Source organism: Erythrolamprus reginae, chromosome Z (assembly GCF_031021105.1).
Source record: "Erythrolamprus reginae isolate rEryReg1 chromosome Z, rEryReg1.hap1, whole genome shotgun sequence".
NCBI lineage: Eukaryota > Metazoa > Chordata > Lepidosauria > Squamata > Dipsadidae > Erythrolamprus > Erythrolamprus reginae.
In genome coordinates this window covers 35,071,213-35,094,848 of record NC_091963.1, presented here as the reverse complement: position 1 = coordinate 35,094,848, position 23,636 = coordinate 35,071,213, and the positions used below count along the sequence as shown (strand labels likewise).

Sequence of the window (23,636 nt, the reverse complement as noted above, 5' to 3'; positions counted from 1 at the left end):
GAATTGAAAAATCAACAGACGATCCAAAGTGCAGACTCTGTAAAGAAACAGATGAAACAATCGATCACATACTCAGCTGCTGCAAAAAGATCGCACAGACTGACTACAAGCATAGACATGATGCTGTGGCACAGATGATCCACTGGAACTTGTGCCGGAATTACCATTTACCAGTGGCAAAGAACTGGTGGGATCATAAGCCCGAAAAAGTGGTCGAAAATGAGCAAGCAAAACTACTGTGGGACTTCCGACTTCAGACTGACCGAATTCTGAAGCATAACACACCAGACATTGTGATCATGGAGAAAAAGAAAGCATGGATCATCAACATCGCAATCCCAGGAGACAGCAGAATTGAGGAGAAGCAGCTAGAGAAATTAGTGAAATACGAAGATCTAAAAATCGAGCTGCAACGACTCTGGCATAAGCCAGTGAAAGTGGTCCTAGTGGTACTTGGCACGCTGGGCGCAGTACCAAAGGATCTCAGCAGACATTTGAAAACCATCGGAATTGACAAAATCTCCATCTGTCAATTGCAAAAGGCTGCTTTACTGGGATCGGCAAACATAATTCGCCGCTACATCACGCAGTCCTAGGTGCTTGGGAAGCGCCCGACTGGTGATGAAATACGAAATCCAGCATAGTGATCTCGTTTGCTGTGTTGTACTGACATAATAATAATAATAATAATAATAATAATAATAATAATAATAATAATAATATATGTATATATATATGATTATTATTATTATTATTATTGTACAGCCGCTGCATTTTCAATCACTTTTCTCCCTGAAGTATGGCGGACTTCTCTATCCTCCTAGCCTTCCAAAAAGCGTTGAAGACGATTTTCCCCTTGCCCTAGGATGGGCACATCAGAATCTAGACTTCGTGCAAGGTTTTTTTTTTCCTTTTTAAGGTTTACAATTTAATAGTTTTTATATGTTTTTATATGTTATTTTAACTCTCCCTGCCTTTAAATAATTCAAGGCAGCAGATACCTAATACTCTTCCTATTCATTCATTCAACTTTTATAGCCGCTCGTCTCAGCAAATGATTCTGGGCACTCAACAATTCAAGTTTTATCTATTAAAATTTTATCTATTTTTGTTTTTTATCTATTACAATTAATATCTTTAAAACATTAAAAAAATAAAACTAAACAGCATTAAACCAGTAAAAACATTAAAACATGTACTAAAGTATATAGAAAGCAAGATGTTGCGAGCTGCCCTGAGTCCTTGGAGAGGGGTGGCATACAAAATAAATATACTGCTCCAAAAAATAAAGGAAACTGTTGTGTTTGTTTAAAAATAATCGCAGAAAATCTGTGATTGGTTAAGACGCGGCTATTCAGAAAATAGCCGCGAAAGTTAAACGTTTGTCAGTTTAAGAAAGCCCGCCGTTTTTAAGAGTATAAAAGGGCAACGGGTTAGCCGTTGCCCTCATTCGGATATTCTACTGTTCCAGAGATTGTGTTTCACCTCGCTATGAATAAAGCCAGTTTGATTTAAAACTACCGGAGTCCTGACTTTTCAGTGGCGACGAGGAGGTCGAACTCCCGCTACCGCAACCATGAACTCGGCCATGGCTCCACCGCCGCCTGTATTCAACTCCGAGACGGAAGCTTGGACCTCTTACATGTCCAAATTCACATTTTTCCTGAAAGCGAGCAATCTACATGACGCCGATGACGATAGGAAGAAAGCTATATTCCTCGCTTATTGCGGCACAGAAGTCTACAGCCTAGCCTCTACACTCGTTGACCCAGACACCCTGGAAACTATCGCTTGGTCAACTCTACAAGCGAAACTTGCTGCTCATTACCAGCCGACGACTCCTGTCCGCGTATACCGCCATCAGTTCGCCCAAATGCGGCAAGCGGACGGAGAATCTACCAACGATTTCATAACTAGGCTACGCGCACTCCTTCCAAAGTGCAAATACAAGGATCCAGAAGAACAGTTGATTGACCGCCTTATTTTCGGTCTAACCAATATCACGCTGCAGAAGAAATACTTAGTTGATGAGGATGCCTCCCTCCAAGACATTCTTAAGGCAGCAAAAGCATCCGAGGTATCCGAAACATCTGTTGCCGAAATTAAACGCGCAACCTCAACCGTCCATCACATCCCCGATGAATCACCTTGGCACGCCTGCTCTCCCGATGAAAAACACTCGGAAACCGCTTCTCCAGACGACACCTGCCTCCAAATCCGAAGAGCTTCTGACCATGACGCCAAAGACGCACCCCGTGTAGACAGATGTGCCGGCTGCAACGGAAATCATCCTCGTTTTCGCTGCCATTTCAAGGACGCCTACTGCCGCCGTTGCCAGCGCCGCGGCCACATCGCTGAAGTTTGCCGTGCCGCCAACCCGACTCCAGCAACTCAGCAAACCCAACGACCCTATTTTTCACCGAGGAATCGACGACCACCGTTTTCACGCAACGTTTCCCGCCCGGCTGACAACTCGCACTCTTCAAACCAATGAGGTAATTCCCCTTCTTCTGTAAACTGCAATTTCCCCGCTGCGGAAAACAAGCTATTTGTTTCTCTTTTCCTCAACGGCCACCCCTGCCAAATGGAATTAGACACCGGTTCCAGACATTCCATAATGCCTTGGGAAAAACTTAAATTATATTTACCTCGTGTTAAACAAACTGACTTGAAACCTTGGGAACCGGGTTTGAGTGATTTTCAGGACCATTCAATTCCAGTATTAGGATGTTTAAATGTTCCTATTGAGTTTAAAAAATTTCAAGGGGTTTTACCTCTCTTAGTGGTTGACGGTCCTAAACACACATTACTGGGACTTACATGGTTACAACCTTTAGGCATTGAAATTTCAGGGGTTAATAATGTATGTGACTCTTTTGACTCAAATGATTTATTGAAAGAATTTCCCGAAGTTTTTTCTAGCACTCTGGGTAAATATACAGGCAGCCCCATTTCATTTAATCTGGACCCAAATATTTCGCCCATCCGATTGAAGCCCCGCAGAATTCCCATTCCACTTTTGCCTAAAGTGGATGAACAATTGGACAAATTAATAGCCCAGGGCATCTTAATTCCCACTGATCATGCTAAATGGGAAACTCCTATTGTAACGCCTGTTAAACCGGATGGCTCTATTAGAATTTGCGCAGACTATAAAGCCACGATTAATAAAGCCTTACAGCACAATGCCTATCCAATCCCAGTCGTGCAACAACTCTTGCACACCTTAGGAAATGGGTCCATCTTCGCGAAGTTGGACCTGGCGCAGACATATCAACAGCTTCCCGTAGATCAAGACACCTCTGAGGCCCAGACAATTGTAACGCATAGAGGTGCCTTTAAATGCACCCGCCTCCAGTTTGGAGTCTCTACCGCACCAGGCATCTTTCAGGGTTTGATGGAACGCATTTTAAATAATATTCCTGGGGTCGTCCCATATTTCGACGACGTATTAATATCAGCCACATCCAAATCTGAATTATGGGACAGAATCAGGCGCGTTTTAACTAAATTTAAAGAAACAGGACTCCATTTAAAAGCAGACAAATGTTCTTGGGCCGTTCCCAAAGTTGAATTCTTGGGTTTCACCATAGATCGTTTTGGAATTCACCCCACAAACGACAAAGTTGATGCTATTAGAAATGCTCCTACCCCCTCAGATAAGACAGACTTACAAGCATTCCTAGGACTCCTTAACTTTTATTCCGTCTTTCTTAAACAGAAAGCGACGGTGGCAGAACCGCTCCATAACCTCCTAAAGAAAGACTCTGCCTGGACGTGGGGACAAAAAGAACAAGCCGCTTTCACAGCAGTAAAAAATTTACTTTCCTCCAACAGTGTCTTAGTTCAATATAATGTAGCTATGCCCTTATCCCTCACCTGCGACGCTTCACCGTTCGGCATAGGTGCTGTCCTCAGCCATAACTTTCCAGACGGCACAGAAGCCCCAATAGCCTATTATTCTAAAACTCTTTCGTCAGCTGAAAGGAATTACTCCCAATTCGATAAGGAGGCGCTAGCCCTTGTCGCTGGAGTTAAACGATTTCATTATTATCTATGTGGTCGCCCCTTTACCTTAATCACCGACCATAAACCGCTTTTAGGCATTTTGGCGGGCAACAAGCAGACTCCCGCCTTTCTTTCCCCTCGCATGACGCGTTGGACTATTTTTTTAGCCGCTTACAATTATACATTAATCCACAGGGGGGGGAAAGAGATAGGAAATGCTGACGCATTAAGCAGGTGCCCCCAAACAGAATTAGTCAGTGATCCAGCCCCTGCCTCTAGCGTTTTATTAATTGAAACTAGTAAACAAACTTTATTAACAGCGACAGAAATAGCCAATCAGACACAAGTAGATCCAATTTTAAAATATATCAAACAATGGATATTAAAGGGATGGCCAATTGAACAACAGCCAAACCAATTTCAACCCTTTAAGAATAGACAGTTTGAATTAAACGTGTTAAAAGATTGTATATTATGGGGAGACAGGGTTGTTATTCCAAAATCCTTACAGAAGCAAGCATTACAGCTATTGCATATAGGTCACCCAGGTATAGTCAAAATGAAAACTATTGCCAGAAGTCACTTATGGTGGCCAGGGTTGGACAAGGACATAGAGTCATGGGTGGGTGGTTGTATACCCTGCCAGAGAACAAGACCCAACCCACCAAGAGTTACACCATCGGAGTGGCCAACACCAAGAGGGCCCTGGTCCAGAATACATATTGACTTTGCAGGACCAATCAGGGGCCAATCCTTTTTACTGGTTGTGGATGCATACTCTAAGTGGCTGGAGGTTGAACTCATGGCATCCACAACTACTAGCGCAACTATAAAGGCATTACGGAAAATGTTTGCCACACATGGTATTCCAGACACTTTGGTATCTGACAACGGGCCTCAGTTAACAGCCCGTCAAATGGAACTATTTCTTGCAGACCTGGGCATAAAACATGTGCTCACTCCACCTCATTTTCCCCAAGCTAATGGACAAGCAGAACGAATGGTTAGAACCACAAAAGAAGCATTAAACAAAGCACCATTAGGAGATTGGCAACAACAAATCGATGAATTTTTAACCATTCAGCATATTACGCCATCAGCGTCCACAAACAAAAGCCCGGCAGAACTGTTAATGGGCAGGAACCTTCGTTCTAAACTAGACAGAATTCACCCAAATTACCAAAATGACCAAAAAGAAATAAAAGTACAAAGCGAGAGACAGTTTAACATTGGGGATTTAATTTATGCCAAAGACTATGATTCGAACGACAAATGGAAAGAAGGAACGGTATTAGATAAAACAGGTTTTAAAACATACATCATAAAGTTAACAGATGGGCGCAGTTGGCATCGGCATGTCGACCAACTACGCAAAAGAATTAAAACTAACCCAGACATTTTGCCTACTGTAGACAAACCAATAGAGGACTTACCAGAACCACCTCGAGACTCCAGCGATGGCTGCTTGTTGCCCCTGGCGGCCGGCGAAGATCAAAATGCATCATCGCAACCAGGCCCGTCAGAGACTAGCCTTAGCGGAGCAACGAAGCCGGCCGTCCAGGCAAGCAGCTCCCAGCAAAATGAACTGCGCAGGTCCCAGAGATCTGTAAAGCCACCAATCCGCTTACAGGACTATGTGACGTGGATTAACACGTAATCGTGGTCTCAGCTAAAGAGGGAGGGGTGTTGTGTTTGTTTAAAAATAATCGCAGAAAATCTGTGATTGGTTAAGACGCGGCTATTCAGAAAATAGCCGCGAAAGTTAAACGTTTGTCAGTTTAAGAAAGCCCGCCGTTTTTAAGAGTATAAAAGGGCAACGGGTTAGCCGTTGCCCTCATTCGGATATTCTACTGTTCCAGAGATTGTGTTTCACCTTGCTATGAATAAAGCCAGTTTGATTTAAAACTACCGGAGTCCTGACTTTTCAGAAACATTCAAATAACACATTCCAGATCTGAATGAATTTGTACAACTATTCCATTTGCACAACAGCATGTGAAATTGATCAGTGTTGCTTCCTAAGCGGACAGTTTGATTTCACAGAAGTTTGATTTACTTGGAGTTATATTCTGTTTTTTAAGTGTTCTCTTTATTTATTTATTTATTTATTGGATTTGTATGCCGCCCCTCTCCATAGACTAGGGGTGGCTAACAACAGTGATAAAAAACAGCATATAACAATCCAATACTAAAACAACTAAAAAACCCTTATTATAAAACCAAACATACATACAAACATACCATGCATAAATTGTAAAGGCCTAGGAGGAAAGAATATCTCAGTTCCCCCATGCCTGGCGGCAAAGTTGGGTTTTAAGAAGCTTACAAAAGGCGAGGAGGGTGGGGGCAATTCTAATCTCTGGGGGGAGTTGGTTCCAGAGGGCCGGGGCCGCCACAGAGAAGGCTTTGTTTTTTGGATCAGTGAAGTAAGTAAATAAGTAAGTAAGTAAGTAAGTAAGTAAGTAAGTAAGTAAGTAAGACCCGTGAAGAAAGACATGAATGACAAGCAAATGTAATCGGCTACATTGTACAGTGTAGTAAGTAAGTAAGAAGGGAGATGTAAACCTTTGACAAAAAAACCCCCAGTTCTTGGGCAGAGTTTTCACGTCAAGCCGGCAAGGGCAGCAGTTTTTGTAGATGTCCTTTGAATCTTTCCCCTCTCTTTATTTAATCGATTCGTCCCAACCTCACGAAAACAGGGCAGGAAAGACAAGCGCTTCCCCTCCAAAAGGACGCAGCTGCAACAGCAGACCAAACTACATTCACAAAAACCGCTAGGCGCGAAGCCCGCTCAAGGCCAGTCCCGGGCACGGATTTGCTTAAACACTTTCGCGTCAGCCCCGCCAGGCCCGAGGACACCGGCTGATCACGCGCGTCCCAGCTGCTCTTGGAGGCTGGTTTCAGCCAATCGGCGTGCAGAAGCGGCCCTTCCTCTCGGCTGGTTGGCGCGTCAGTCCCGGCGCCGCTTACTACTGCCTTCGTTCGCTGTGCCGGGGAAAGGGGCCGGCTGCACAAGGTAAAAGCATGGCTGCCAAGGTAAGTCCCTGAGTCTGGCGCGCTGAGAGCAGCGCGAACACTTGCTGGTATACTGCTCCCTTGCGCGAATGGCATCTGGTCCGGGCTTTCTGCACGGCAGGCCTTGGCTAGCGGGGCAGCCGAAATGGGCAGCATGCTGTGTGACCTAGGGCCTGTCCTTGGATAGCCTGGCCCGCTTTGGGTAGGGGAGACCCAGCCGCGCTGCTTCCGGATCCGAATAGGGAAAGGAGAGGAGGAGGATTTGCTTCTGCCTTCTGGCCTTTCCTTGATGGCTGAGCCTGTGGATGGGAACAAGCTCGTTGATAGGAAAACGGAGACGAAATCTTGCATAATAATTTATTTATTTATTTTGTCCAATACACAATGAGGGTTTTAGTGGGTATATATCTATATACACATAGTAAAATACATGATGATGGTTATAGAGGAGATACTTATAGTAAAATATATCTAACAAATAATAGAAAAAAAGTGCTCAAGTGCTCTGCTAAATCTTGCTAATTATCCATTTAATCCAATTATGTAGTCCAGTGTCCACAAAGCCTAGCCAGAATTTAACAAGTTTACCCCAGACCTGACAGTGCCTTTTCAGGGTAGTACTTTTCAAGGATGGAGGTCTGATTGTTTTATTAAAGTCCATGGCCATTTGTAGATCAACCTACTTTTTTCTCCTCTTATAAACCCCCCCCCCCACCTAGTTTTGTTGAACATTCTAAAGAGTTTGCAGTACAGAAATAAAAGTATTTTGAGCTAATTCAGATTATCCTCTGGATTCTTGCTTCCTTTCTAGAAAACAGCTGTGGGTTAAGGCCTGTCCTTCACAGAAGGTCATCTGCCTGAATATTAAGATCCATTCTGGTTCTTGCAAATATGAATTTGGGCTTATCACGCGGTAAATCTGTCCAGGATTTCTGTCTTTAGAAATGGGCTAGGAGGCTGTGAATGTTGATGGACTCCACTTTCCATTAGCTGAAGCAAAAATAGCCAGTGGTAAGAAATAATGCCATTTATAATCCAGCACTATTTCGTGATCACAGGATTCTATTTCTTTCCTATGTAATAAGTAATAAAATGGCTTTGGAGTGCCACTTCTATCTCTGATCTTGCAAACTGTTCTTGATTTGGAAAACAGATTTCCTATTAGAGATATAAATTCAGATCCTGTATGTTTGTGTAGATTATCTTGCATGGCATAATAATTTTCTTTCACTGTCCAAATAGTGTCTTTTGAAGTAACCCTGTGTTCCCAGTATAACACCTGTACAGTTCAAAGAGCTGAGAATGACACAAAGGTCATATTTATCTAAGATTTTGGTTTCAACAGTGATAAAAGTCACTTGACTTACTTTGACCATTCCCCAATTCAAATATAGAGCAAAAGCTGGTTAGCCAAGAGGAGGATTATATTAAATGTGTAGAGCCAAGGTTGCACAGTGGTTAGAGTGTAGTAGTACAAGCCACTTCAGCTGACTGCTAGCTGCAGTTTAGCAGTTCAAATCTAACCAGGCTCAAGGTTGACTTAGCCTTTTATCTTTCTGAGGTGGATAAAATGATGATCCAGATTTTTCGGGGGCAATATGCTAACTTTGTAAAACTTCTTAGAGAGGGCTGTAAAGCACTGTGAAGTGGTAAATAAGTCTAAGTGCTATTGCTATTTATTATCAAGTGCATTTAAAAATCTCAGGCATTAAAATGCCTTATTCTCTTGTGTTCTTTTTCTTTCTCCCATTAAATACCATTTGACTGATGCAATGAATAGAGGGTTGGTTCATGCATCCCATTAAAGAAGCCATGTTAGCTGATTCCAACCAATTCATTAAACCACAAAGTAGTAAGCTGCATTTTAATATAGTATTTTGTGTATACCGTGCTTTGTGATTAATTTATGGTTCATTTTATGATAGGAATCTGGAACGTTTGACCGATTGAGTAAACTATTCAATTAATCATAGAATATGCATGTTGTGTGGCTCAAGTCAATATCTTTGTTGATTTTGGTTTAGTACTTTGGACAGTGTGCTAAATGACACTAATCATAGTGGTTTGCACAACAGTGGCATTTAAACTAGTGACTTGTGGTTTATTAATTGAATCATACTTGATCAGTGTATTTTGTGTTATTTGCTCTTTAATATTGATATTTAAGTTAAAATGAAAAAAAAAGGAAAACGGTAAAACATTAACAATAAAGCATTTATTTTGATTATAAAATCATCAATCACATCCAAATGAAAACAATACAAGCACATACATGCGCAAGCACATAAGTTGTCCTTATTTAGCAACTGCATTTTTTTAGTAACTTCAAAGTTACAGTGATGCTAAAAATCAACTTGGTTCTCACATTTATGATATTCACAACAACTCTCTGCTCTTATTTTGGTTATTTAATCCACACCAAGAAATCAACTCAAATAAATAACAAAAAGCAAAAGAAAATTGAATAAAATTGTAAGCCGTCTCAATCATGTCATTTTCATTTAGCTACTACTTTATTTAAATTTCTAGCCCCAATTGTGGTCACTAAACAAGGACCATATGTTTACAAAGGGGGGGGGGAGAGCGAAGGAGAGAGAATGTATGTGTACTTCTGAGTTCATTTGTATCTGTCTTTTGTCCATATTTTTTTTGTTTGCATGTGTGTATATTTAAAAAACTTTAGTACATTTTTGAAATCGAAGGAGATGGATGATACTTAATGAGTCACAAAATTGACCAATCTGGTAGGATATAACAGTTGAATAGGAAATCAATAAATAGAAGTCAGGCATTTGGTCAGAGAGTTGCTTTTGTGTGTGTGTGTGTGTGTGTGTAAATGATAAAAGTTGTGTGGGTGTAACTGGACAATAAAATATCATACCACTCATGGACTCTACTAATTGATCCTTATGATGACATACACATAATATAAAGTACTATTTTCGCAATGGTCTAGCAGAACAGGGCATCTGCTTGGTCAAAGTGAAATTTCAAAACTATGTTGATGAAAAAATAAACTGGCATTATGAATATCATGGGAATGTCTTCACTAGTGAGGAAGTTCTCATTGCAACTACCAAACCAAACAGAAAATACTGAACAAATGTATTCATACATGCAAGTTATCAAGTGAAGCCATGCTTATATGAATGGTCTATCATGCACACAGAACCACAGAGATAATTTCCATGTTGCCTCAGATATAGCAGGATCAGTTTTTGCTGGCAAGAAAATTGGATGGACATGTGAAAAGAAACAATGAATAATCACAGTTTCCTAGCAAGTGTCCAAAGTATATAATAAACTATACGTATGATATTGTCACACTGATAATGATTTAGTTACATAAACTGTCATATTAATTCCTACATGAAAGAGGTTTTGTGATAGTGACACTATTCCAACATATTAACCAAAGCTATAATTTTAAAAATATTTGTTTTCACTGCACATACCGGTATATTTTAGCTCTGTTGGGTTTTTATTCTAGGCTGCTGAGACACTTAGAATTTCTAGCAGTGATTAGTCTGAATGTTTTGAAGATACTATATTGTCTTGCATGGTATTAAGAATTGATTTGAAGTTTAATTTAGTAAAACAAATTATATTTTATTATGTAAAACCTTTGTCTAATTATAGATAATGAAACTGTTTTTATTTATACTGTCAAATTGTTTTGAGATCATTAGCCAGACATCATACAATATCTTAGAAGAGGCCCAAAGGATGGGTGCATCATGCGTAGGCAACACCCAATCCAACTCTGTGAATGGGAAAAGAAACCCCCCCCACATCATGGCAATATAGCACCATGACTTTGACACTTGTGAATAATTCAAGACCATGTTACCTCTGAGTCTCACACCTCTTTTGGAATAGTATTGATAACATGTGCTTTCCCACCTTTTCTGAGGCATAAGAATAAGAAACTTACAGTAGACAATGTAACATATTTGGCAAAATTTGCCTAAGCAAGTATATCCTGAAACCTTCCTCTTACCTGAGAGAAATCTTAGTCCTTTTCATTGGTCCATCCAATTTCATCATGGTCATGATCTCCTTGAAATACAATCTACTAAATCCATGGGATCCCTTATACAGTGGTACCTCAAGATACGAACCCCTTGTCTTACGAACAACTCGAGATACGAACCCGGGGTTCAGAAAAAATTTGCCTCTTCTTACGAACTTTTTTCGTGTTACGAACGCCAAACCCGAACTTCCGGGTTCGGCGTTCGGGAGGCTGCTGGGAAGCCACGCGGCTGTTTTAAAAGGTCACAGCCGGGCTGGGGGGCTTCCCAGCAACCTCCCGAACCCCGATCTTTTGCCGAACTTCCGGGTTCGGGGTTCAGGAGGTTGCTGGGAAGCCCCCCAGCCCGGCTGTGACCTTTTAAAACAGCCGTGCGGCTTCCCAGCAGCCTCCGAACGCCGAACGCGGAAGTTCAGGTTTGGCGTTCGGCTTCGGGAGACAGCTGGGAAGCCGCGTGGCTGTTTTAAAAGGTCACAGCCGGGCTGTGGGGCTTCCCAGCAACCTCCTGAACCCCGAACCCGGAAGCAAAAGTTCGGCGTTCGGAGGCTGCTGGGAAGCCCCGCCGCCCGGCTGTCACCTTTTAAAACAGCCTGGGGGCTTCTCGGTGGCCTCCCGAACGCCGAACCCGGAAGTTCGGGTTTGGCGTTCGGCGTTCGGGAGGTCGCTGAGAAGCCCCCAGGCTGTTTTAAAAGGTGAGATCCGGGCGGCAGCGTTTTTTTTGTGGGGTTTTTTTTTGGTTGCAAGGATTAATTGACTTTACATTGTTTCCTATGGGAAACAATGTTTCGTCTTACGAACCTTTCGTCTTACGAACCTCCCCCTGGAACCAATTAGGTTCGTAAGACGTATGACTGTACTTTTAAATATCTTTCAACTACCAAAAAAAATTCCCATGCAGTACTTGTATCTGAATTTTAAACCATTTCCTTCAAAAATCTTCTTGATTAATACTTCGATGTATCAAACGCAGTCTCTGTTTACCTATGTTATTTATATAGTTAACAGTTTGAATTAATAGTTTTAGGCACCAGGCTAGAAACTAAGAGATTATGAGTAGTAATCTCATTATAAGCATGAAAGGAGGCTGGGTGAATTTGAGTCTCTTAGCCCTTCTCAACTCAGTTCACCTGGCAGTTTGGTTATTATGGCAAAGGTACTAGGTGGAAATGTATTACTATAGTTTTATCACTGTTTTGAGTTATTTTATAAAAGTGTAAACTTACAAATATATTAATTTTGTGGCTTCATTCAGTACATTTTTAATTAAATGTACAGTTGACTTTTATAGAATACTTTATAGAATATTTGCTTGGTTGGTTTATGGTTTAGTGAATTGTGCAAACTAAGGTTTATAAAGGTACACGAAAACTGATTTTTTTTCTTGAATCCTATTATGAATAATAGTTACCAAAATGCAGGCTTAATATAATATATGTTTCTGAATAAACATTCTTTGGATGCTCTGTTCACTACAAATCAGATTGTGCTTTTAAGCTGCTTTGGAGAACCAAATATTTGATGGAAGTTTGCAATATTTTATAAAAGTGATGAGATTTCTATAGAGAGTTGCACAGTTTATTAGTATCTTAAATATTAGAAAAGAATGTTTTCTTTGCGTAAATGTCAGCAATGAATTAATATTTATAAATTTGAAAATTTGCATAGAAATTACAGAATCAGATTGTAATATAATGAAAATTTGACCCCATGTCCCTAAGTGTTTTTTAGACTAAAGCTCAAGTAAATTTGAAGGTTACTATCTGGTTTCTGTAAACATTTTGCTGTAATGTATTCTAATAATATTTGGCTTTTTCCCTCCTTGCTTCAGCCAAACAATGGATTGGTGAGTCAGTGACATGTTTTCTAAGGCTTCTGTCTCCATCGGAATTCTGCATGCCTACTTTTAAATTTTTAATTTGTTCATTCATTTTTGTATACTCTTTTTCACTTCAGTTTATTTTTCTTCATATGCATCTCAAATTGCTAAGCATCTTCATCGCAATGTCCAAACTCTTCGAAAGTGAATAGGTACTTTAATACTATCACTATTTATAAACTTGTCTTTCAGAATTGGGCATGTCAGGATTTTTAGTTATCCAAGAAGTTTGTAGTGTTTCAAGTTCTTTGAAATACTTTGGCTATTACTAATACTGTAGATCTTTCCAATGTTGTATTTATACTGCAAAGTTTTCCAGAATTGTTCATAATAATACACATTAATGTGGGTTCACATACTTCGTGCTCATTTTGGGGTAATTTTTGGGTTTGGCCTAGCATGATGAAAAAGTTAGCCGCTGCAGTTTGTAAATCAAGGTTAATGGCCTACCATGTTCTATAAACAAAAATTGCACTTTATTCTACAAACGATTAATAAACCATTAATGTACAAATTAGATATTGCTATTAAAAATTCCTAGATTAGTAAAACCTGTATGATACTTCCAATATTGTTCTTTTGTGGGTTGGGAAAACCTTTGGTTTATAAAATTGCAGGTAGTCCTCGACTTAAAAACATTTGTCTAGTGACTACAGTTACAACATCACTGAAAAAAATAATTTATGACCTTTTTTTACATTTTACAACCATTTCAACTTCCCCATTTCATCTGATCAAAATTCAGATACTTGGCAACCGATTCGTATTTATGACAGCTGCAATGTCCTGGGATAATTTGATCACCTTTTGTGATCTGACAAGCAAAGTCAATGGGAAAGACAGATTCACTTAACCACAACTATGTTACGAACTTAACAACTGGAGTTATTCCCTTAACAACTATAACAAGAAACGTTGTAAATGGAACATAATTCACTTTAATGTCCAGCTGAGCAACATACATTTTGGGCTCAGTTGTGATCCTAAGTCAAGGACCACTTGTATATTTCTTGACTGGCCTTAGGATTTACTCCTCTATTTTAAAATAATTCTTGTAGGAGTTGTTTGTAATTTAATTAACTGCCAAATTTATTTATTTTATTACTACGTTATTATGATTTATGTGAATTGAAGTCCTGTTTGAGACAATTCTGGAATCTGAGGAGCTACTGAATCTGTCAGGGAAAGACTCTCAATTTCCATGGAGATGGTATGTGCCAAGTTGCAGTTGGTTCAGGCCAAAGAATATAAGAAATAATATATCAAAATTATCTGTTGGTAAGTGAACTTTCAGCTAAACGCTTAACAACACATGATTCTGTCATTTTTGCTTTATTTGCCGTGCTGTACATTCTTTATGTGTTGTCTCATACAATTTTCTCTGATTTTGCTATAATCTGTGCTAGTTGATAAAAACCAATATTTCTTTAAAACTTTTTTGGGGAAAAGAGCCAAATTCAATAAAAGGGGGGTATTACTTGGTATTCTAAATTGTAGTATAGCATTACTTGCTATCACTCGATTGTGAAGCATTGTTTGTCCTATTGTCCACAATCACTAGATTGTGAAGCATTATTGTTTCAGAAATATCTGGTTTTCCCCCCCTCCACATTCTGTTTTGTGGAACTAACAAAGTTGGTAATCCATACAGAAAGAGTAGAGATGAAAAAGGTGCTTTAAAACAAAAATCTTTATTTTACAAATTTAGCCTAGGAAAGCTGCCAATAACATTCTTTATTTGTATCATTTCTGAATGTAAAATGTTTTCTACCTGCTAATAACTGTTCTACTTCAGCTATTTGAGAGCTTTTAATCAATATTTGAAATTAAGGGTGACCGTATAATTGAATTATTTCCTTCCTTTGTATCCCATGTAGGTTCTACCCAAATGTAATAGTTTCTAAACAATAAACAGCAATAAAGTGGAAGACCTATATCAACAGCTATAGAAAATAAAGGACATAATTCTAGTAGGAAATCTGTTACTAGTTACTATTGTAGTCGGAAATCTGTTACTAGAGCACAGTATATGTTTTACTCTAGTGTTTAAATTGAATGAGATTTCCTTTTTATAGGAATCATATTAAGGACTAGAAGTCAAAACAGACAAATGGATCAGTTGAACATAGGCACTGAAGTGGAATCCATTTATATTCTACCTACAGTCTTTAAGCCTCTTCAGATTGAGAATAAGATATTTATTTAACGCATCACAAATCCTTAAATGATGGATGAAGAAGAGTGCCATTTTTCTATTCCAGCTTACTTTTCTTATTATATTTTTTGCTCTATAAGACACACTGGACTATAAGACACACCTTAGCTTTAGAGGAGGAAAACAAGGGGGTGAAATCTGCCTCTGACTCCCAGCATTCATCCAGTATTCATCTGGCTAGTGTCCTTGTAGCAAACAGCCTGGTCAGCTTCAGCACATTATCATAGCTCCAGCACGTGGGTTGTCAGGGCTTCACTTCATTGCTCCCACCAACAGTCAACTGAGTTGAGCTGCTGCCGCCAGGGAAAATGCTGGAGCTGATTGGAGATTGGATTGGATTGGCTTCCTGGGATACAGCCAATCATCTGTTCTAGGTGGTGGGAATGACCACTGCTGCCAATTCCTGCCATATAATCGCTGCTGCCAACATTCAGGACAGCGGATGGCAGCGGGGACAAATGGCGGCATAGATAGGCAATGGTGGCGATAGGTAGTGGCGGCGATCCCTGCTGCCTAGAACAGCTGATTGATGTTATCCTGGGAAGCCGATCTGACTGCTGATCAGCTGCTTGTTAGCAAAGGTTCCAGCATTCCCTGGCAGTAGTGAATTATGACAGTGGCACAAATTCTCCTCCCCCACCACAATATTTGCTTTATAGGACGTACAGATACTTTTTTTTTGGAGGGGGGTTGCATCTTATAATGCAACAAATATGGTATTGATTTATTTATACTAATTTTTTAATATGCATAATTCTCAATGATTGTGTTCACTTTTTAACCATACAAAAATCTAGAACAGTAAAATAAAAGAGATACAGTAAAAAAGAAGAAAAATATTAAAATAAACCTTACAAGGATTCACCATCATTCTTCCCCACAGCCTAGGAAATTAACCCAATTTTCTGTATCTTCTGGAACATCATCAGACTAGAAATCAACAGATGTTTGTCAAGCTGATGTCAGAATGAATATACCATTCAAGAAGGAAATTACCTTGAAAAAGACGTGTTTTTGGGACACCACCAGTGACATTATATTAATCTGTTGAATGCCAAAGTTCTCTTTGAACATAACACTGAAACCCAATTACTGAACTGCCCAAGGGTATCTGCAGGAGTGCATTTATAGTAAGATTTTTACTATAAAATAAATGTGTGGATTTTTTTTTCTTGTAGTGTTGTATGCAGCTATAATCATTGAGCAATAAAATTTATTCCATATTGTTATTAAATCTGGTGAAGGAAATACAAGAGATACAGAATCTTGCCCTACTTGTATTCAAATCGTACTCTCTTACACACACATACATATATATATAGCCTGTCACATACATATATAGCCTATATATATCTCACATGTTTTTGCTGAATTTTTAAAATTAAGGGAGACTAGGATAGCGCTATTTCGGCCTTGTTCTGGCCTCATCAGCTAGCTCCTCTTTTGCCTCCTGGCGCCACCAGGGGCCATATTCCAAGGTAGATAAGTATTTTATAGCTGACAACTATAATCTATAAGTGTAACATATTTTTGCTGATAATGAAAAGGAAGGGAGACTAGTAGTCCCCTTCCTTTTCATTATCAGCAAAAATATATTATATTTTTATATAACACACACACGCATTTTAGGACAATTCATGCATTGATTCATATACTGTATATATAAGAATTGTCCTCAATATATGAATGGTCCTAAAAGTGCAAGTTCCAGGTGTAGTTATAACTATACCTAGAACTTAGATATAGACACATATATACAGTAGTCTCTCACCTATCGCTGGTGTTACGTTCCAGACCTGGCCGCGATAGGTGAAATCCGCGATGGGGAATTTATCGACTGATAGTACTTATTTAAGTATTTATATTGTAATTGTTTGGTAAGTTTTCATTGTTTTAAGTGTTTATAAACCCTTCCCACACAGTATTTTAGATACAGTATTTAAATACAGTATTTACAATTTTAGATATTATTTTTATTTTAAAAACCTGCTGATTGAGTTCGGCGGGCTGTTTAAATCTGCCGATCGACTTCCTCAGAAACCCGCGATGAAGTGAAGCCGCAGTAGGTGAAGCGTGATATAGCGAGGGACTACTGTACACACATTGTATCTGCCAGATATAAATGGCAGTGAAGTACAATTACTCATAAGAATTAAGCCACAGGCATTTTTCTTTTTAGAATAACAGATAAATATCATTTGAAGGTATAATCGATATATAAAAATGGTGCCTTTGGAAAAGATTAAAAAAAGAGAAAGTATAAAAGTGCTTGAGCACTGTTGCTTTAAATCTTAACCTGATTTATCGTCTTTGAAAAATATCTACTTAGAGACGCTTGATAACATTGTTGATTTCTATTAGAACAAAGATTCAAATGATGAATAGCTTCTCAGATCATGAAGCTCAGTACCCTTTGTTCAGAGCGAATTGTCCTTTGTAAAGTGTTTTATTTATGAGGCAGAAATCCATAATACATTTCTTGAAGAAATTTTCCTGGTGGATTAAAATTTGCAACCATAGAATTCATCATGTGATCCAACAAACTTCTATTGACACAATATACTAAACCATACCAGGTGAGGCCATAGCTCACATAGGAGAAACTGAAGTTTTGAAGAATAAATTGGGAATTATATTCTACTTGTTTCTCCCCCTCCTGTCCCCCCAAAACTCGGAATGACAGGAAAATATGCTCTCACAGACAAGCCACAAAAATATACACAAGCCATGTGCTCTGAGTCTTGAGTATTTTTTAGCTCAGGTTTGATATAGCACTACTCAGCCTTTTACCCTAAATATTATAGACTGCAGCTTCCACAGTCTCATGTCCCTGGCCCTGCTGGCAGGAGTAGATATGAATGAAAGTTTTGAACTGGGATTCGTACCTCTGATTCAGCATGTTGTTTAGATTAGATTAGATTAGATTTATTGGATTTATATGCCGCCCCTCTCCGCAAACTCGGGGCGGCTCACAACAATAATAAAAATAGTACATAGTAACAAATCCAATGGCCACCAATCTAATTACAATTTTAAGTTAAAAAAATCATAAAACAATCCCAATATACATAAAAACAGGCACACAGTCAATCAATCAAATGGCAAAACAACATGGGCAAGGGGGAGATGTTTTAGTTCCCCCATGTTTAATCTGAATGCAGTCATTGGTTTTAAAGCAGATCATTTTGATGCAGTTTCTAACTATGATTTGAATTAGATTATCTGTACTGTGGTTGCTTGTATTGTACAAATCCAGATTAGTGGTTAGGTAGCAAATCACAGAAATCATGGAAAATCTAGCAAAAGGCAAAACACTTGTTTTCAGTTGCAATATATTTCCACTAGACCACGCTACTTTTCAGAGGCGGTGATTTGTATTATTTTTTTAAGCTGAAGAAATGAGGGATGCAAACATCATACTTTGTTTTTCTTTATTTCTACAAATACAAGTTGTACTGGTCAAATGCTGTAAAATAATCGGGATACAAATGAGAAAAATTGTTATGATAGGTGCATAGATAGATTTCTTATCCCTAGTTAATACTAATTTAATGGATTCACTCTTTTTTATGTTTATATTTACCTTGCAAGATAAGCTAGTGCATGAGATTTTTTTTTTAAACTAAGGCAGGTAACCTCTAATTTTTTCTCTGCATTCCCTTGCAAAACTGTTTTATACTTCATTGTTATTTGTAATGCATGTTGCTTTTCAGAGCTAAGATTTCAGTAGAAATATCCAAATGTGGCAGAATATCTGAAAGCAATTAGAAATTATTCCCATAAGTAAAAATTGCCTTCATAGCCCCATCACATCACATAGTCTAAATCTGATTAGAGTTTTACATTGGAGATGCTTTGAATTTTGAATGATTTCCACATTTCCATTAAAGTAGTCTTTTTTGTCATCGAAATTAAGTCAGCCTGTCTATCACTTTACTTTTTAAATCATGCAGCCTGCCAGTGAGTGTCAATTAGAGAGGTGACTTTTAGTGATTGTGAATTAGTCTCTTGTTGATATCAATTATATTTTTCTATGCTTTTTAAAAAATGAAAATGAAATAAAATGAAATTATTTGTCATCATTAAGTTTTATTCAGCTCTAATAATTTTCCCTTAGAACAATCCAATCTTAAAATTTCATTGAGCATTCTCAGGCATATTGCTATTAATAATTTATATTTTTATTCTACAATTTATATTTTTATTCAACATCTGGTGCTAGATAATACATTGTGTATGTTGGACCCCTGAAACATCTAGTCCAGGGGTATCAAACTCAAGGCCTATGGCTTGTATCCGGCCTGCAGGATGTTTAGATCTGGTCCATGGGATCTTTCTGGAAACAGCAAACAACAGGCCCATGGTGTCTCTGCCAGCCAAAAAGGAACTTGCCCCCATTTTCGCTGTCAAAGGGTTGCAGCAGGCCATCATGGCTGGAAACAGGGCCTACCCCCCCTCCTCCTGGAAAGGAAAAGGGAAAGAAGAAAGACAAAGAACAAGAAGAAAATATGGGAAGAGAATAAGGAAGAAAAATAAGGAAAAATGGGAAGGAAGAAGAAAGGAGAATGAAGATGCAAGGAAAAAGGGAAGGAAGGAAGGAAGGAAGGAAGGAAGGATGGAAATTATAATGAGAGTGAGAAATGGTCTGAGAAAAGGCCTGCTTATTACTTGGCCACCACAGGTGCCCCCATGTGCAACGTGACCCATTCTGGCCACACCGCCTCCAGGTCAAATGCAATCCTGGTGTGGCCATCAAGTTTGACACCCCGATCTAGTCTATCATGACTTTGGGGATACCCTTTCTTGTGCCTTAATGATGTGCGAGAATGTTTTAAATATTCAAACTTTTGAAGGTTTAAATATATCAACTGAAAGTTTGCAAAATTATTCTGTTATACAACCGGAATATTCTAGAGTAGGGGGAAAATGAAGTAGAGAATCGTAAGATTTTTAATACTAACATAATTCTACAGAAGGATTACACATTTGTCTGTAAGAAATCATGCCAGTGATCGTGCATGCAGAAATTTATTTGCCTGTAAACCCAGGCTTGAAAATAGTGTTAAATGGACTACAGAAAACAATTTAATTTGTTCTTGTGATTTTACAGAAGTTGTATGGAAAAATCAATTAATTAAAAATAATAATAATTTTTAAAAAGCCAACTTTCTAAGTTTTTTCATAAAGATGCAAAAATGACTTTATATGGCTGCAGCCAACATATTCATGTTTTAAGAACAAGAATTCAGAAAATAAACTGATTGGGAAAGTAAACTTGAATATAAATAGTATACATACTGTAAGTATTAAAGGTCTTCTGGTAGTGATGCAGGGATGACAGCTGTGGAAGGACGATTCTCTGTCCTTTGAGGCTATTTTTTCTTCCATTTTAGAGACTCTTTGAGACACAAACAGTTTGAAGGACTATGTGGGCGAGGAGAGGATAACCAGGGCAACAGCAAGGTAAAGGCATTCACCCTCTGGGGCGATGGGCACCCTTACTATCTGAGATGAAAGCACCAACTCTTACTCTTAAAAGTAAGTTGGGCCTGAAGCCATAGTGCACCACGCAAGGATAAGGAAGTGAAGATTACAAGCTCGGATTCCTTCATAGGACATCTGAGCTCATCAGGATCTTTGCAAGATCATTGTTGTGGCTATATATGCAGCTGATGTATCATTGACCATGGCCAAAGTTTCACATGCCATTGCATCTTCGGTGACAGCCCCTTGCATGCTGTAGCTGTAACATTGCCTTGTAGGTTTTTTCCCCATTGCTTTACTTGCTCCAGATGTTTCTTTCCAGCCCTAACCAGGTGCTAATGATGTTCCTAGCTCTTACCTGCTTGCAAGCTCTTTCATTGTTAGTCTCTCAGAATACATTTTTTAAAAGCCCTTAACCAGGAGATAAAATAATGTGCTGAAGCTGACCAGACTAAGGATGCTAGCCAGATGAATACCTAGTAAGCAGATTCTTTTCCCTATTTTCCTCCCCAAGACTAAGGTGCATCTTATATTCCGGTGTGTCTTATACTCCGAAAAATATGGTAGGTCAGTGATGGCGAACCTATGGCACGGTTGCCAAAGGTGGCACACAGAGCCATATCTGCTGGCACGCAAACCATTGCCCTAGCTCAGCTCCAACGTGCATGCGTATGCCGGCCAGCTGGTTTTTAGCTTACAGAGAGGTTCTGGAGGGCGTTTTTGGCCTACAGAGAGCCTCCGGGGGGATTGGGAGGACATTTTTATCCTCCCAGGTTCCAGGGAAGCCTTTGGAAGCCTTTGAGACCTGGGGAGGGCGAAACGCGAGCTTAGTGGGCCCACCAGAAGTTGGGAAACAAGCCATTTCCGGCCACAAGAAAGCCTCTGGAGGGAAGGGGAAGCTGTTTTTGCCCTCCCAAGGTATTGATAGCACACGCCCGCATTATTTTGTCACTTGAGGAAAAAAGGTTTGCCATCACTGCGGTCGGTTGTTTAGATTTGGAATAAGACATGCAGGAATCTAGCCATCATGATTTGAAAACTCTGCTAAATAAGCCTTATTCTATAAACGATAATAAAACCAAGTCCTGCCCGACATTGTGCATTTCAAACTGATTGTCTTAAAGCTTTGGTTGTGTGTCAGATGAAAATACTTATTTTTTTCCATTTTCATATCACATGAGGTAGGACTGTGAATCAGTTCTTTGACTACATATCATAATATTCAGGAACTTGTTTCTTAGCAGAAGAACTCACAGGTATGATAAGTCAGGATTAGTCTCTGTGGTGTAGACAAGAATTTAGCTTGTCAACAAATGTAACAAATTTCCTTGATACTTTTGGGAGAATATATACAGTGTTCCCTCGATTTTCACGGGTTCGAACTTCGCAAACAGCCTATACCACGGTTTTTCAAAAAATATTAATTAAAAAATACTTCACGGTTTTTTTCCTATACCACGGTTTTTCCCACCCAATGACGTCATATGTCAACTCCAAACTAATATTTTTTGCAAATAAATAACAAAAAAATAATTATTGTTAATAAATAATTATGTTTATAAATATCAGGATCACTAAGTGTCTTATTCAATGGTGAGTATCAGTAATAATGGTGAGTAAATGGATGTTAAGGGAATGGGAAATGGTAATTTAGGGGTTTAAAGTGTTAAGGGAAGGCTTGTGATACTGTCCATAGTCAAAAATAGTGTATTTACTTCCGCATCTCTACTTCGCGGAAATTCAACTTTCGCGGGCGGTCTCGGAACGCATCCCCCACGGAAATCGAGGGAACACTGTATAGCTCAAGATTGAAATGAGGGGTCCTTGGTTGTTTTCTGATAATGAAATATCTACCTTGTTCTATGTAGATGGGATAGTTCTCAAGAATGGAATTGATGTTTTATACCTTACCTTCCTGTTTTATCTTCTTCTTGAATCTGGTGGACATTTGCTTTTTTCCCTATCTCCTCCTAATCAAGATTGGATAGATGGATTTAATTTCCTCACTGGTAGGAACTAATGACGTTTCCTTCCCTTTCTACTTTTTTTTCTGACATTGGGGAAAAGGAGGGCAGGGGGCATTCCTCCTCCTCCTCCTCCATCATCTCCATCACCACCACTCTCCCATTTCAGAATCCTCTGTCTGTGAATGGAAGAGGCTCTTTTATTAGCTATACAGTATAGGTGTTTTCTTCCCCAAATACTGTACATCTTCCTTGTCTCCTGTATCAGAACTTTGCCAGGAATCAAAATTTCACAGCTTGGATAGTGTTAGAAACTTCTTTAATCTGGAAAAAACTGTTGTAGGTAGGGAGATGTTTGCATCTCTATCAACATACCAACTTCTATTACTGAACCTTCACTTGGAGCTGTCCGAGGTTCTGCCTTGCTTGACCTTCTTTGTTTATTGATATCTTCTATGGCCTAATTCCACAGGTTGTTTGTTCACGACTGATTTCAGTTTTATCTTTTTTTGCAAAAACAAGAGTACTCTAGCAGTGTTACACATGAAGATATTCTCTGATTGAAATTGAAAGAAACATTATAGTTTTATTATAGAACTATAATATAGTTCAGCAGTCCATAATATGGATTTCTGGATTTCTTCAAGGGCTGTATCACTTTCTTGGAAATTATTTAATTTAAAATTCATTCTCATCCCCCCCATCTCTCTCTATCTCTCTCTCTTGTGTGGCCACACGCACACACAAAAACAAACACATGATTTCAACCCAGCTATTACGTTATTTTTCAGATACTATCCAATGATTAATTGTCTTCTATTGAAACATCCTGCAGGTATTAACATTGGAATGTATACATAGTGAGGATATTACATTTGTGCTCAAATATGAATGTTTAGAAGAATATTGGGTTTGCAACTATATTGTGTCATTTTTTTTAAAGATAATGCAGTGGGGATAGGGGATAGGTAACAAATCTTTTGTAGTGGTAGTGGTGAGGGTTATTTTGTACAGTTGTTGCAGAATTCATTGAATTTAGATCTC

The 23,636-nt window shown here is 39.0% G+C and overlaps 1 protein-coding gene across 1 annotated transcript in view; it reads left to right on the top strand.

Annotated features, from left to right (window-relative positions):
- The first annotated feature begins 6,942 nt into the window (after positions 1–6,942).
- SLC25A13 (solute carrier family 25 member 13) overlaps positions 6,943–23,636 on the top strand; it is a 151,685-nt gene continuing 134,991 nt past the window's right edge. Inside the window, exon 1 of the mRNA XM_070729197.1 lies at positions 6,943–7,044. Coding sequence (XP_070585298.1) covers positions 7,033–7,044 — 12 coding nt within the window. The 5' untranslated portion in view covers positions 6,943–7,032. The remainder of the gene's footprint in view (positions 7,045–23,636) is intronic.